The sequence below is a fragment of the Canis aureus genome, chromosome 2 (assembly GCF_053574225.1).
Source record: "Canis aureus isolate CA01 chromosome 2, VMU_Caureus_v.1.0, whole genome shotgun sequence".
Lineage (NCBI taxonomy): Eukaryota > Metazoa > Chordata > Mammalia > Carnivora > Canidae > Canis > Canis aureus.
The window spans coordinates 38449834-38466394 of record NC_135612.1 but is presented as its reverse complement, the minus strand read 5'-3'; the positions used below and the strand labels follow the sequence as shown (position 1 = coordinate 38466394).

The 16561-nt window shown below is 49.9% G+C and overlaps 1 protein-coding gene and 1 long non-coding RNA gene across 2 annotated transcripts in view; one reads left to right on the top strand and one right to left on the bottom strand.

The window, feature by feature from the left end:
• KLF13 (KLF transcription factor 13) overlaps window positions 1-10562 on the top strand; it is a 50201-nt gene extending 39639 nt beyond the window's left edge. Inside the window, exon 2 of the mRNA XM_077868887.1 lies at window positions 4600-10562. Coding sequence (XP_077725013.1) covers window positions 4600-4889 — 290 coding nt within the window. The 3' untranslated portion in view covers window positions 4890-10562. The remainder of the gene's footprint in view (window positions 1-4599) is intronic.
• LOC144296082 (uncharacterized) lies at window positions 10512-16357 on the bottom strand. Its single transcript, XR_013363211.1, has 3 exons — window positions 16123-16357; window positions 14754-14928; window positions 10512-13674 (listed from the first exon to the last, which is right to left on the bottom strand). It is a non-coding gene; the product is annotated as an uncharacterized LOC144296082 (long non-coding RNA).
• Between the last annotated feature and the right edge of the window lie 204 nt (window positions 16358-16561).

Here is a 16561-nt window from a genome sequence, read left to right as displayed (position 1 = left end):
TCAAAACTATTTTCAAAATAATAACATTATTCTTTTTTCTCTAAAAGAATACAGTGGAATATTCCAAAAGCTACATGATGTGTGATGACATCATCCCTCTGACAGCTACTGGAATAGCTGTAGTTTTTAGTTTAAATTGTTTTGTTTAATTTCTAGTATGATAAATATCAATGGATATAGTCCACATAAATAGTCTTTGGATCCCTCTCTACAAATACGAGAAACACCGTCATGGATGACTGTTTGCCTGTCTGGCTTGCTTTCCCCCACCTGTTCTCAATTCTCCTGGCTGTTCCTCATTAGCCTCCTGGGTGCTGCTTGCATGTCACCATGTAGAGGCCAGCCCAGCCAGACCCTGGTGCTGCTCCTTGCCAGCATGAATCATAAGTGTTTTCTCCATCTGTTTGTAGACCAGTTTATTGCCATCTGCCCTCCTGGAATGGGCTGACAGAGGTATAAAGGATGAAACAGGGAGGACCCTGTCTGCATAATGACCCAGTCCCCAAGGCCAGTCATTGGATCCATGTTCAGTAAAAGTGCCAAGCTGCTGATGCCCAGACGGACCAAGAGCCGTGAGTGGCCTAGGGGTGATCCCGAGCTTTCCCTACCTTCTGCTGCTCTAGGCTCCTTGGTACCAGCATCCCATCCTACTGGATGCTGTAGTTCTCTACGGCCCTGACATCATTGTAACTAATCTATAATTACACCCTATAATGCCTCCCAGAGCTGCAAGCATAAGGACCCTAAAAAGGATAAGCCCCCCTGTGAGGGCCCAGAGCTTATTAGAAAGCAAAGGTGACTTTGAATTTGGGTTCATCCTCCCCTACTCCCACCTCAGGCCTAAATTTAAGAAGACACAGATGACAAAAAGAATGGATAAGAGCAAACATAATAACTTAAACATTTCAAGGGTAAGCATTTGGCATATGCCAGGCACAGTGCCACGATCTGGTTGCATGTGACCCCATGGTACAATCACCATGTGTACCCCACTATGGGGATGGGGTAGTATATTCATTTCCTATGGCTGCCATAACATATTACCATAAACTAGGTGACTTTAAACAACAGAAATGCACTTTCTCACTGTTTTAGAGGGCAGAAGTCTAAGATCAAGGTGTTGGCAGCTCACTCCTCTGCTGACCTCTGTTCCTTCTGACAGCTCTCCTGGTGGGGGGGGGGGGGGAATCCATTTCATGTCTCTCTCCTAGTTTCTGGAGCTGTCTACAATGCTTGGTGTTCCTTGGCTTTTGATGTATCACTCCAATCTCTTCTGTCATTGCTTGGCCTTCTCTTCTATGTCCTTACCCCTTCTTTTCTAAGGACAATTGTGATCTCATTAAAGATCCTTACCTTAATTATATCTACAAAGATCCCTTTTCCAAATAAGAAAAAGGGTTTGAGGATTCCTTGGTTCAAAGAATTAGGACTTGGATGTCTTTTTAGGGGGGCACTCTTTACCCCACCACAGAGGACAGAGGTACTTACCTGAGGCTGGATCATTCATACACTGTGAAGATAGGTCTACGCCTCATCCGTCAGACTTGGCACACCAAACTCTTCAACTCAGCACACAGTCACATAGAAATGAAACCACTGTATTTAATGCTGGACTTTTCAAACATTTAGTGACCGTTGTGTATTGTGAAATTCCTAGAGTGGACTTAGCATGCATCATTTCTCAAAACTTTATTGTTGACAAGATTTTTTCCTCTGAGAACCGATTAACAATGTATTTAATTCTAAAAAGACACATAACATAGAAGAGCTTTTAAAACAACAAAAATCCTGTTCCCAGTGCAGCCTCACTCCACAGCACTGCTCTGATTTTAGTTGTCTTGGTGATTACTGACATAAATAACCTATACGATTTTTTTTACTGTTTCTTGATGTATCACATTTAGATTTGATCTGTTATCTCCCTGCCATGAAATTTAAGGATTTAACTCATTCCTACCCCTCCCCTCCTCTCCTCCCAAATTGATGGATATATTATTCAAATTTTTTTATTATCCTTATAACTTTAACCTCATTTAGACATTTCCTTTGTTCATATGTGTGTTCCTACCATTTTCTTAAATCTACATTCTCTACTGAGGCCATGAGTCAGTTGTATGGGTTTTGTCTTTAACAGTGATTCTAAACACTGACAACTAACTAGTGTGCTAGGGTTCACATGACCATGACTGTGAAAGGATTGCTTCCATATGCCAGGGCCTGTGCAGGGATTTCATTCCCTCCTGCTGCCTCATGGGGTTGTTGTGAAAGATAAATAACATAACATACAAAAAGCCCCTTAATCAGTGTTTGGCTCAGAGCTCTTCCCTGATTGCTCATAGTCTTGTAGCATTTTAGTTTGCTTCAAATTTAGACCCCAGTTTTTTGCATGTCTTCTATTTTTCCTGGAGTTTCTAATTGCCTCTCTTTTTCCTTTTAACCAAAGAATTGTATGTGCCTTTACTGTGTCCTGAAGTTTATTCAGCCTCTTAATCATACCTCTGATGCATGGAACTCACTTTCTTCTTAGAACTATCCCCCTGTGAATCCTGCCTCAGTGGTCCCCAGGTCTCTGCTTCACTCTCCTGAACGCTCTTCATTTTTCACTCACTTCTTTGACTTCTTGTTTTTGTTTTTGTTTTTTCTCATTTTTGCTGCAGTTTGAGAGCTAAACTTAGAAGACTCTATTTCTTTGTCATCTAGAATCCTGTGTGATTTATGAGAAGTCTAGTGTGTGTCCCAGCCTTATTCCCTTACAGGTAACTTGGTGTTTGTTTCTCACCTCTTTAAGAAGTTTTGTGGTCTCTTTTTACCCAGTGTTCTGACATTGCAGAATTTCTCACAGCAGGAGCCTTTACTCACTACCCTGCCCACCTCTGTGCTAGCCCATTCCATGTTAGTCTCCTGTGTTTTTTTATTCTGACATATACCATTTTCTTGTTTCTTTGGTAATTTGTTCTCTTCCCTCTTTTTCTGTTGTTTTGTTTTTTAAACGAACTGAAATTAGTTAAATATTGTATCGCCGGGATTGGTTCCCTGTAACTCTGAACTATCATTTGTAACTTTTAGATAGGTTTGGGAAATGATGGTTTCCTCTCCTACTTGATTTTGAATCTCCCCCTCCAACAAACACCCTTTCTTCCTCCCCAAAAAAACAGAAACAAAAACAAAAAAACAGAAACCTGTAAAATGAATGAGAACATATACAATCACACATATAGCTCTTAGTTTCAGCATTACTAGGAGACAGAGAACACAGCAACATTCATGTTTTAGAGCTTTTTTGATGTTGTTCCATTTTTCTGGGATATTTACTTGAGTATATTTCTAGCTTTTCTGTGGAATTTTTGTTTGGGTAACAATACTCTCCATTTCTAAATACTATTTTTTGTTCTCTGCACTTCCTTTTGATGGTGTCATGTTTGCTTTATGCATGAATTTTGTCTGAAATTTCTCAGAATACTAATTAGAATTTTTAGGTTGACATCCTCTTCTGTCTCCTGACTTCACTCTTTTTCCTCTGGAGTAAGCTTGTTTTGTTGCTCATGGACTTTTCCCTTTCATGCTGTTGGTTTTCATTGGCCATCTGGCCATCCTTGGGTGTTTATTTATATTTAAGGTTGATGTGCTCATTTAGGGTGGGTGGTATGGATTTCCTCTTCCAGGTAAAGGTGGGCCAGCTTCAAGGACTGGCTGTCGGCTTTAGGGCCAGAGTTGGGGAGGGAGTGGAAGGTAAAGAGTTGAAAGGGTGTCTGTGTGGCCACCCTCAGTGCCATAAGGGCTGTATTCTGGGATGCCAGGAGCCTCTGCTGGTTCTCTCTGATTAGCTGATGTTTTTTTGGAGGGGTGTGTGTGTGTGTGTGTGTGTGTGTGTGGTTTAGAGTTTGCCAAGGTAAATGCTGGCCCTGTTCCTTGCTCTGAGCAAGGGATGGGAGGGAGGTAGGGAGGTCCTGATTGCAGCCTACTTTTGTTACCTCCCTCTCATGGAGTGTTCTAAGTAGCCATCCTTGTCTGTCTCCAAGCTTGGGTCTGCAAGAGCCTGTTGTAGTCTCCTGCTCTGCTGTTGCCTGTTGGCTGCATTGGAACTTCTGTAAGAGAAGGAAATTCCCTGGTCTTGGCGCGTCCTGTTACAGATGAGGAAACTGAGGAGGAGTGAGAATGGTGGCAGACCATTTGGGTTTGGGAATTGTCTCTTGGCCCTCGAGGGTGTGGGGCTCTGGAGTGTGGTTCCTGTAGGGCTAGTGTGGGTCCTCTCCCTCCCTTCAACCGTTTAGTCCTGGTTCCCACTCTTTGATTCTGAAGATGGGCCTGAGCTCCCTACAGGCCAGAGCCAGGGGATCTGCACAGGCTGTTGGGTGGCATGCTCCCTGGCTGGCACCACCACCACCAGAGGCCTTGGGCCCCGCCACCACATTACCTGAGATGCTGCCATTTCATCCGCTGCCTTCCTTGGGTGCTGGCTGGAGGGCACTGGCAGGGCATTCCTTTGCCCCATGGGTTTGTCGCAGAGGGAGGGGAGGCAACTGGGGTGGGCATGGGGGAGCGGGCTTGCAGGAGGGCAGGGCCAGGCGGGTACTGACGCTCCGCCCCTGTCGCCCGCAGGTGAGAGGCCCTTCGCCTGCAGCTGGCAGGACTGCAACAAGAAGTTCGCGCGCTCCGACGAGCTGGCCCGGCACTACCGCACACACACCGGCGAGAAGAAGTTCAGCTGTCCCATCTGCGAGAAGCGCTTCATGCGCAGCGACCACCTGACGAAGCACGCGCGCCGCCACGCCAACTTCCACCCGGGCATGCTGCAGCGGCGCAGCGGGAGCTCGAGGACCGGCTCCCTCAGCGACTACAGCCGCTCGGACGCCAGCAGCCCCACCATCAGCCCGGCCAGCTCTCCGTGAGCCCGGCCGCGCCCCGCCCCGGCAGCAGCACAGCCCCGCCCAGGGCCCCGCCCCCTCCCTGGGGCTGCCCGAGGACCCTCCACCCCCACTACAGCCATGAGCAGACGCTCGCCCTTCTGTTCCTGATGCCGTGTCTTTCCCTTTTGTAAGAAGAAAGAAGAGAGAACTTTATGAAGTCAATAACAATAACACAACAATTTCTTCACCTCAGGTGTCAAAGTAAATTTGTAAAAAAAAAAAACTAAAAATTTTCAAAAAACACCATTCATAAATTGCACAATAGACATACCCACAAAGGTGAGATTCAGTGGTGTTGAACCCCCCCCCTTTCTCAGGGATGGACATGTTCCACAAGGTCAGTGAGGACACCCCCTTCCTGCCGCCTTATTCTGTACATAGATTTGCACTCTGGAGTTTTCTGTTAGGTTCAGGGACACACTGGGGACAGAGACAAGCAGTGCAGGTGCAGCTCAGCATCCAGCCTGTGGGTGAATTGGTCGGTCCGTCCTGCATGGATGTGGTCACTGACACTTGCTTTCAGGCCATGTTCCTAAGCTGAGGGCCTCCCCACCAGCCTCTGCCCCAGCAGCCTGGCTGGGCTCAGGACATAGATGTTCAGAGGGATGCCTTAAGCTGTACCGGGCAGAAGAAGCACTCCACCTGGGGAGCCCATTTCCCTCTCCCTGCCTCCAGGAGCCGCCTTCTGGGCCTCTCAGAGCCCTGGAAGCAGAGATGCAAGCCCTGATTCATCAGCCTGCTGCACCACCTAAAGTCCGTCGTGAGGGGACCTTGGGGCCACGTTCGCCCTGCCCTTGGCCTGCTTGAGGTATGTGCTCCACGGAGGGACACCTCCTATCCTGTGTCCTGCAGAAGACACATGGGGACCTCTCACTATTTCACATTCTCTGACTGGAAAGTAGAGCCTGGGAATCCCAGTCTTCTTCAGAGATGTCTGCAAGTGTCTCCAGTCCCTGTGTTCTCCTGGACTGGCCCTGCTACCAAGATACCTTTGTTTGGAATAGCAGGGAAGGTTGTTGGGCCCCCTGGCCAGAGGCCCAGTGTGTGTGGCCGTGCATGTGGCAGTGCTTGGTGCTTCACAGAGACTGTTCTGTAGCAAGAGACCGGAACATTGTGACTTGGAACTTTTCGGGAGTGGTAAAGCAGATGTAGTGGGAAATGCTGTCGGAGAATGTGCATTGTTTCCTCCCCGGGGAACACCAGACAGAAAGTTGTGGGAAATACTTTGCTCACACCCACCATGTTCCCAGCTCAGAATTAGCAAACCTCCAGCTTCTCCATGAGCTTTGCACCCCCTGGACTTCTCCTGTTCCCTCCCATCATTCTCCTGCCTGGGCGGCCCCAGCCCATACCTGTCTGTGGCGCCTCAGGGCTGTGGGTGCTCCAACCAGGTTCTGCCGGGGAGAGGAGGAGCAGAGAGCTAAGCACTTTGTCTTGGAGCCCCAGCCTGAGCCCAGCTGGGGTCTGAGCCCTGGCAGAGCAATCAGGCTGGGCTCCAGCGTGCTGCTCCTCTGCAGACATTTGGAGGTTCCTCCTCAGTGCTGCTGTCCAGGCACTGCCCTCCCCTTCCTCCTCAGAGTTCGGGCCTGTAAATACAAGCCTCCAGGACAGTGTGTGTGTGTGTGTGTGTGTGTGTGTGTGTGCGCGCGCGCGTGGGGGGGAGGGGGGTTTGGGGTGGACTCGGGGTATTTTGCAGAGACCTCTGCTCTTTTTGGTGAGGAGGAATGACCCTTGGGACCTCAGAGGGCTGTAGATGGGCTTCCTGGGCCCAGAGTGCCTTGGTTGTGGCCATCCTGCTTGCACCCTGACCTACAGGGGGCATGGGGTGCAGCACAGAGAAGCCCAAGGGACCCCGGCCTGGCTGGTGCTAATCGCCCTTGGCTGCAGCTTTAGGCCAGCACCCTCTGTCCATAGTGACCACAAGGATGGCAATCTGCTGTCTGTAACACTTGGATGCCCCTTTCTAACTCTACTGTGTGTCACCTAAGATTAGCCAGTGGCATGGTGGTGGCTTCTGAGTAGCATGTTAGGTACCAAGTTGGGCAGTAGCATTGTTATTGCTGTGGGTGGAAGCCCACAGGGATGGGGGTCAGATGCAGGGCTGACTGCCCTGGCTGCTGTGCCCCATTTGGGCTGCATGACAGTCCTGCTTGCGTTTGGTCTGGGAGAGAGGGTAGAATATCCTATAGAGACCTGGACAGAAGAGCACCCTGAGTGCTTGGGGTGAAAGATCTTCATGCCCAGTTCCAAAGTGAGGCCTGGAAGGCCCTCGGAGGCCCCTCCCAAAGTTGTTTCTGTGTGAGGCATAGAAAGCCACACTGAATACATTTCACGTCTCAGGAACTCACATTCCAGGTTCAGGAATTTTATTCCAAAGTCCTTTGGTGTGCTCACCGTCCATGGGTCCCCGAAGGCAGGGAGAGGGAGCTGTGTGTCTCTGGGAGGCCACACAGTGCTATCCCCTGTAGGAGCCAGGTTTCTCCTTGTGATCTGCCCACTGGCATCTCAGAAGGAGGGTTTCTAACCCCACATCTGTCTGCACATAGGAAGGGGAGTAAGGACTCTAAACCCAGTCATCTTGGAATAAAAGAAGAGCTGGTTTGTTTTAGCGGCGGGGTGGGGGGTGGGGGAGGGAACACGGGTGTTTGCTGTTTCCAAAGAGAGCACTTAATTTAATTTTTCCTCTGAATGACCCAGGGCTGTTCCGTCTGCTAGATGGAAAGGTAACATTGCCTTAAAACAGAAATATGCAGGCATTGGCTATTTTTGGCAGATGAGTGTGTCTTCATTCCCAAAGTGGTTCTGATCTAATAGCAGGGTGCAGTCTTTCCACTCTGGGCCTGGCTTGGGAGGTGGGGCACCTGGACGGAATTCCCTTCTGGCATCCCTGGGCACTTGGCTTGGAGCTTCCATCAGACCATCCTGACTCATCTGGGGCTGATATTCATCTCACTTGAAGGGTGGGAAAAATCCATGAGCCTCCGGCGAAGTTTACGTGGGCTCTCACTGGCATCTGATCATCATGAAATGAGTGCTCGTGGAGGGGGGCGGTGGGCCGCGGAAAGCCACCTCCCTTGGGCCCTCACTGAAAGCAGTTATGTGGGGCAGACCTTCCTGAAACAGCCTGCATTTTCTTCTAAGATGTAGAATGTTTTCCCAGCCTGGGTCTATTTCAGGGTCTTTCATTTTTCTGGTTAATGGCCATGCTTGCTGGCTTCAATGTGATTGAAGAACCCATAGGACTCCTAGACATAATAGAGAAAACTCAAACCTTTATTTTGTAGCAGACTTGTTCTCACAGGCCAAGGGGGCAGAAATCTCAAAATGAAGGTTGCCTGAACAAAGGGAGAGTTTTCTCCAAAAAGTCCTCTAAAACCATCCCTGGACTCAAGCATCAGGGGGCTGCTGTTTAACTCACGTCCCAAAAAAGAAAGCCCCTTTTTGTGTCAGCCACATTTGGGGACCAGTTGTCGGCTCCCCCATAGGCCCACTGAATCCTACAGCCATCCAGAAAGAAACATGAACACAGATGTTTCCACGAAGGACCCCGGGGTCCTCTTCTGTAGGGTGCTATGTAGGACCAGGCAGTGATGCCCTTGATGGGAATGTAGTCCTGGAGGTACCCTACCTGCATCCCACCACACCCCCACAAATGGCACTGGAGGTGCAGGACACTACCCACCCTTTATTCTGAGGCCATGCAACCTGGTAGGTGCAGCCACCAGGTGCAAACGTCAGTGGGACTGGGTCCCCAGATCTCACCTACGCCCTGGGTCACATCTTAGACCAGTGGAGAGTGACTTGGTGGTAGGGACAGGCAGGCCACAGGTGGCCCCCAGCCCACTTGTTGGGACATGAAGAGAGGGTTGGTGGCTTTCTGTGGTCCCAAGTGAAGTGTGGCAGAACTGGGGTCTCCAGTCAAGCTTTCTGCCGTCCAGCCCAGAGTCTACAGAAGACCCAGCCTCCTTTCTTGCCAGAAGCAGGTGCTAAGATGGACTGCACAGGGTCATAGCACACTCCCTAGGGACTTCATCCATAGTCTCAGTGAGCAGGAGGGCCACCTAACAAGAAAGTGTGATCTGAGCAATAGCCTCCCCTTGTTATTTTGACTCCTGGTTTGGGCTGTTTACAAGGATCCTTGATTATTTTGACTTCTGGCAGGTATCACTGATTTTTTGTTGTTTTTAAACCCTTTTGCAAAAACTCAGTCAAAAATAGTGCTGGACGATATAAAGGGTCTGATGTAGCGGTCACATTGAAAACAGAGATGCTTCGTTGGTCACCCACATCTTCTGCTACCCAAAGATTCCATATGTGAGTCTAGTGACCATATTTTCCAAACCTAAAATCAAGGATGTGGGTTGATGCTTTCTGAATGCAGGATTGCTCTGGGAGGAGCCAGCTCCTCCAGCTGACATTCCCAGTTCTGAGGCTCGGTTTCAAAGGTTTGTCCAAGACACATTCCAGAGAATTTTGTACCAGAATTTGGATGCACAATCCAGCTTACTACTACTGATAAATGCCTGAACGTCATTTAGGGCAATGCCCTTTCCCCACACACTGTCATGTCCCTTGTTGGTTTGAAGATTGGATTTGGTGGGAACTGTGAGCCCCGAATCCGTGAGGGCAGAGGAGTGTACCTGTATGGCCTGCACTGACCCCCTGGAGCAATGTTGGCCTTGTGGTGTGGCCAGCTGGCCCTGCCAACCTCTCCACTTCTTATGCAGCTTTAAAACCTTACTACTTTTATTTAAAGATGAACAAGAGGAGAGTGGACCACATGTACAGCTTGCTCCAGGGGTGCGAGGGCATTTTCCTAGTGACGTTGACAGGATGCTGTACATGCTCATTTAGAAACCCAAGGATGTGAGCTGAATGCCTGCAGGACAACCACAGGTCTGGCAGGAGATCATCCCTCCCACTCAGAGCACAAGGCCTGGGTGTACTAGCTGGATCTGTCCCCAGCCCGCCCTGTGTGGGAGGTGATGGGGCCACTTCCCAGTGTGGGGAGCGGTGTGGCAGCTGTACCCACTCAGGGTGCCGGTGTGCAGGCAGGCGGCTTCACTCCCTAGCCTCACCCTGGAGAGTCCTTGTGCCTGGTGCTGAGGATCTCAAGGGCTCAATGGTATCAGTGTGAGCTATGCATTGTGGGGTGTGGGGCTTGCTGTGTTTCCACATGATGGGGAATAGCTTGTGGGGGTGTGCCAGGTGCATGAGTCAGATACTCTCAAACCCACACAAATGACCCCTTCCTCATCCAAAGTCACTGATGGAGCTTCTCTGGAATCGTTTGCCAAAATCCCAAGGCAGACTCCAAGGGTCCAAGACCATTTCCATGGAGCATACGTTTTCCTTTTCTGTAGGAACTTTTTTTTTTCTTTTTAACCAGCACCACACCATGCTTCCAAAGGCCATGTTTCATCTTTCCTGGATCACTACAGTGAAGTATTACAGTTGTACAGTTCCCAATCTGGCCTTGGCTTGCTCGGATAAAACTTTGTATGTATTTTGTATGGCATAGATTCTATATTGTAATGATGTCCTATGCAAAAAAAAAAAAAACAAAAAACTAAATTGTAAATTTTATTGTTTTAACGTGTATGCATGTTTAGTGACGTTTACATTTTGAAATAAAATTTATGATTCATTATTTTATTTGCCAGAGTTCGTTCCTTAGAGAGGCCCAGGGTGGGGGAGGGGAGTGACCAAAATGGACCACATCAAGCACCTATATATGTATTTGGCTGAGGGGGCAGAAACCAGCCTGGAACTCTGCAGGTCTTCTACAGAAGAGGCTTTGCAGAGAGTGGCTATCCCCTCCCACTTACTCGGCCTATTTCGGCTTGTCACAGTCCCATTCCTCAACTCTACTCCCTCCCCCCACCCTAAGAAAGCTCAACCTGACAGTTGCATCCCCAAGAGCATCAAGGAGAAAGGTAGACCCTCAGGGAGGCAGTGATGGTGAGTTTCTGAGCAGGGCATAGTGACTGTCCTTGGAAGTCCCAATAAACACCTGAGCTTCTCTCCCCGAGCAGTAGCCCCATTTGTCAACCCCAGTCACCCTAGGAAGTTCTGAAAGTCTGTCAGGTGCCTACCAGAGGTTGGCCTGCTCCCCTTACCCCTCTGCACAAAGTCCAAAGAATGGCCTGTATGCAGCCATTGCAGTCCCTGAGGGTGGCTCTGGGAACTGACCCCAAAGCACGCTGCCACAAGTGCCAGCCCAGAGCTGTGGGGACAGGTCTGGGGGCCCCGGGGACTGGCATGGTGTGTGTTGGTGCCAGAGCTTGTTTACATCTCCTGTGATCATTAACCATCCCTGGCTGCTCCCCCCAAAGGGCATTTCTGCAGCAGGCAGTGTAAAGCCTGCAGCTAGTGGGAAGAGATGGGAGATGGGGTCCGAGCATGGAGAGAAGGTACAGGTGCTGCCTGGCCCTCGCAGCCCCAGCCAGGTGCAGATGAGGGCTCCATCTGGGGATAGTGCAGATTCTTACATTGTCACCTGTCGTTTAGAGAGCACATGAAAACACGGAGAAATGTAAAATAGTAGTAAGAGACTGGCATTGGAGTTGATCAAAGGTGATTTTTCCTAAAGCTACATCTACCCTGGCAGGCATTTCCTGATAAAATCTCTTCTGTATCATAGACTAGGAGGAGGGGATGCAAAGTGAATGCACTGAAGCACAGTGGAACTGTCAGGAAACTGTCAGGAAAACAAGAACACGTTTTCAAACAAGAGTCTTTTGGTGCTTAAACATTCAGAGCCCAGTCTCGGTTGGAGCAATTTTCCCAGGACAGCTGTCATTCCGCCTTCTCAGAGACCATTTCTTTCTGCTCAGGACCTCCCTGATCGCACGCAGCAAGCCGGATGGATCCACTTCCATAAATAGTTGTGTGTTGAGAGGAACCCAAATGCTTTAGAAATCCTGATGGGACGGGGGAAATGCAGCCATCACTTGTGACATCGCTACTGAGGTTTGCGAGAAGTTTTGGGTTCCTGCTGGGGTTCCTTTCCAGAAGATGGGGGCCTGGTATTCAAGGAGCCTCCATCTCAGGGCCCAGGAGCCTCCTGAGACCTTGAGAGGCCCTCAGTAGTGTAGAAAGAAGAAAATGGTCAAGCAGTAGGTTTTCCTGTGTTTAAAAAAACATGTATTAGTTTGTGTGGCATAAACATAGCACATCAGCAGTGGGGCGGGGGAGGGTCTGTGCTAATAGGATCTCAGAATTGAGCAGGGACTGGGTGTTGCAGAGTGGGCAGCCAGTCCCCAGACACTCCTTGCCGAACACTCTGCATTTTTATCAGAACCTCGCCTTACAGAGTCAGACTTGGGGCAGTTGTGTGAAGTATGCAGTGTGGGGAGGGTTTGCACAGTGACAGGAATGTAGCAGTTAATGTACTGGAGAACAAAGGATTCAACATGGCATCAAAGGCCAGTAGGATGACAGCAAGCCCCTGACCATAGCCGACGAGATGAAGTTTGCCTGCCCCAGATGAGACGGGCCCATCTTACCACCAATCTGGAAGACACCCAGCCTCTGGCTGGCTGGTGCTGACCTGCAGCAGGTCCCGGAGGGCTCAGGGCCTGGGAGCACCCAGGGAGTGCTGTCTTTGAGCAGGTGGCAGGAGGGGTGGCACCTGGTTGAGAGAGTGTCCAAGGGCAGAGGGTGGCCAAAGCTAACAAACTACAGCAAACTTACCATCGTTTGGCACCAGCCCTGTAAGCAGTGACCACCACACTGCTGGAGGTATTCAAGCAGAGGCTGAAATGCTACCTGTCACACATGCCACCAATCGATTTTGGATGGGAGCCCAGATAGTATGCAGAACTGAGGCCACAGCATCTTCTGGGGGGACCCAATGGGGCATAATCCTCTAAAGCTATCTCTTTGTGGCCTTGTCAGCCATCTTGGGGGTGTGGCTGGTGTGTGGTGGGTTGGGCTGTAGAGGGCCTTGAATGATGGGTTAGGCTGTGTAATTCATTCTGAGGACTTGGTTGGCTCAGTTCCCCCTAATCAAACCTCATGCAGCCCATGATAAAATTCCTGCCATTAGCACCACTCCCAAGGCCTGAGTGCAAAGTGGGTTGGCCCAGTGATAGCACCTGGCTTCTACTGGCAGCACTGCCACCTCCACGCTGACCTCCCACCATCATGGATCAGAGATGCCACAGCAGCGTCCACAGGAGAGGCTGGTTTGGATGGAGCTGATGTTGGGAGCATAGGGCCCATAGTAGTTTCTGATTCCTGCTGTAACAAACCACTGCCAACAGAGCAGCTTAAGGCAGGACATATTTATTCTTCAATAGCTCTGGATGCCAGAAATCTGAAATGAGTCTGATAGGGCTAAATCCAAGCTGTCAGCAGGACTGGTTCCCTCTGGAGCATCTGTTTTTTGCCCTTTCCAGCCTGTAGAGATCACCTACATTCCTTGACTCCTAGCCCCTTCCTCTATCTTCAGAGCAACTTCCCTTTGACTGCCCACCTGCCTCTTGCAAGGAAGGGCCTTTGTGATTCCATTTAGGCCCACCTGGCAAGTCCAAGATCACCTCTCCACCTACCCCAGCCCTGGTGGCCTTCCTGTACCCATTCTGAGCCCTGGGAGAGCATGGTGGCAGCACAGGTGACAGTGGAGAGACGCAGGACTTGACCGACCCCTATGTGGTAGGAGCACCCTGCAGTCACACGGGAAATCAAATCGCACGGAGCTCCTGTCACCTGCATGACCTGGTAGTCCTTCACAGAACTTTCCTTCAGTGGTCAGCTCTGAAACCTAGAAATGACAACCATGCAAATGTTAGTCACCGCACTGTGGTTCTTTTTAAAGAAGTGATGGGTCCTCTAAGAACTGCAGCCCAGCTGACCTGTGGCGCCTGGGGGGGGCCTCAGAGGCATCTCTGAGCCTCCACCCCAGGGAGGTCCCTCCCTGAGCCCTGCCTGCCTTGGGGAAACAGGCTTGGCGGGGTTCCAGTCACACTCGTGAAGTTTGCATGGAGTCACCAGATGTCAGGCGCCAATTCAGTGGGAATTGTGTCTGTGCCCAGACACCCGGCTCCCTCGGTCTGGCCTCCGCTCCCACTCGCAGCCTCCAAGGTGACCGGGTTGGTCGCAAAGCAGTGAGGAGGCTCAGTCCTCCTGCAGATCCCTTTTCCGACCGCCCGCTCCACACCCTGGATGCAGCTGGCAGAGCAACATTACCCTCATTCGCCAGCAAAGCAGCACTCATGGACTCAGTGTGCAGCTCTACCCCTGTCCCCGTCACAGTGTCTTGCACTCCCAGCCTCACAACAGGGCAGTTAGTCATTTGTTAACTCCCCCGGAGCACTGGGTGAGTATCAACAATAAATAGCAGTATGATTTGCATAATCAATAGGCTTCCTCCTCCGGGGAGTCAGCAGCACCCAGAGCCCCCCAACGAGGTATGCTTATGGATCCATTATTGCTTTTGGGAAAGGGTTACTGACAGCTGGCTCTGATGCACACCAGCTGCACCCTGTCTTCTGTCTGTCTCCCGGCCTTCCTAGCAACAAGCACAGTCTGGAGGTTTCATGGACACCGATCCAGATCCTAGGCTGGTCAGGGCAGGGCGCCCAGAGCAGGCATGGTGGCTCCATCCAGGCCTCTGCAGCTCTTTCCCGGCCCTGGTCCAGGGAATTTCTTACATGAACATTTCACCTTGGGAGGGAAGGTCAGCTGCTAGAGCTTGAGCCTTGACTGTAAGGGAAGCACAAACCCCACATCGAGGAGAGTGGGTGTCTCTAGTGCAGAGGTCCCAGGCTGGGTGAGGCCCACAAGGCCAATGAAAGCAGTGATCAGCTCTGCCTGGGTGGGGGTGGGGAGATCAGAACTCACCATTCCAGGGGCACCTGGGTGGCCTGGTCAGTTGAGCATCCAACTCTTGATTTTGACTCCAGATGTGATCTCCAGGTTGTAGGATCGAGCCCCATAAAGGGCTCCTCACTGGGCATGGAGCTTGCTTAGGATTCTCTCTCTCTGCTCCTCCCTCCTCTGTGCTCTCTCTCCATCTCTTAAAAACAAACAAACAAAAAACACCTCACCCCTCCATTACATATATTCTTGTGAATGCAGAGAATATTAAGTAATGAAACACTTAGGAGTAAAGTGGGTAAAGCGTCTGCCTTTGGCTTAGGGTCATGATCCCAGGGTCCTGGGATCGAACCCCACCTGAGGCTCCCTGCTTAGTGAAGATCCTGCTTCTCCTTCTCCCTCTGCTCCTTCCCACCACCCCCACCCAGCTTGTGGTTTCTCTCTAAAAGAAATTAAAAAAAAAAAATACTTAAAAGAAAATAATTTGTTGAAAACACCAAAATGTTTAACATGGTGTAAACAGGGATAGGGGATTGGCTAAGTGAACTATGTAACATTAACTATTTCTAGTACCCAATATATTATTAAGTAAAAAAGGTCAGGTAATAAAACAGTTTGCAAAGTATGATCACATGGTATTTAATTTTTTTTTCTCTATAGTTATATAATTGTGTGTATGTATATATGCACAGAAACATTCCTGGTAAAAGACAAGACTCGAGCAGTTTTATCTTTAAGCAGTAGAAATTACAATATATTTTTACTTACTTCTCTTGTATATTTTTAAGTTTTCTTTTTTTAAAATTTTTATTTATTTATTCATGAAAGACAAACAGAGAGAGAGAGAGAGAGAGGCAGAGACATAGGCAGAGGGAGAAGCAGGCTCCATGCACGGAACCCGAGGTGGGTCTCGATCCCGGGTCTCCAGGATCACACCCTAGGCCAAAAGCAGGCGCTAAACCACTGAGCCACCCAGGGATCCCATATTTTTTAAGTTTTCAAAACTACTCAAGTATAACTTTTGTAATTAAAAACCACAATAGCACTTTTGTGAGGCGAGGGTCCATGACTGCCCGAGGGAGAGCAAAACCCAGACACACCTCCAAAGGCTTCTAAACACCCAACCACTGAGGAGGGGCATGCCCAATAGCTTCTTGCCCATCCATGCAAAGGTGCAATGCAGAAATGAGTGCATCAACTTTAGTCCTGAAACAGTGCTGCATAAAGAAGGCGAGCTGCAAACAGGAAGCACTGCCATAGAGCAATGTGCTTGCGAATGCTGGAAAACACAGGGCAATGCCAGGTGTTCCTGGCGCATGCATCCCCATAGGCCAAGTGCACAGAACCATGTAAGGGAAGTCAGGGCAGGTAGCTCTGAGGTCTTCACCTGTACCTGCTAGGTGGTGGAAGCTCTGGGTTGTTTTTTCTTTCTCCATATTTGCTCTAGGTGTGAAATGTTCCATAATTTTACGTGGCCCAAGGATTCAGTTCTTGCATCCGGGCTCATCCTGGCAGGCCTGCAACGATCCTCAGACTGCACAGCCTAAAGTGTGCTGTGATGGCTTCGGGCTGCCCTCCACTCTAGGCAAAGCATGGCACCAGGAGCCTGGCTGCTGACTGGGACATAAGCAATGCTTCACAAGAAATAAAAATAAAACTGCTCCAGTCGGAGGGAAGTGCCTGGGGGCGGGGCGGGGGTGGAGCAGGCGAGCTCCTTGCTGGGGAGCCTCGGAAAGGAGAGGAGTGTCCATTGATCTGAGAGGATGGAGGCCAGGAGGGGTCCCAGTTACCTGCTCTGGTACCTGGAGATGCCATCTGGGGGTGGAGGTGGG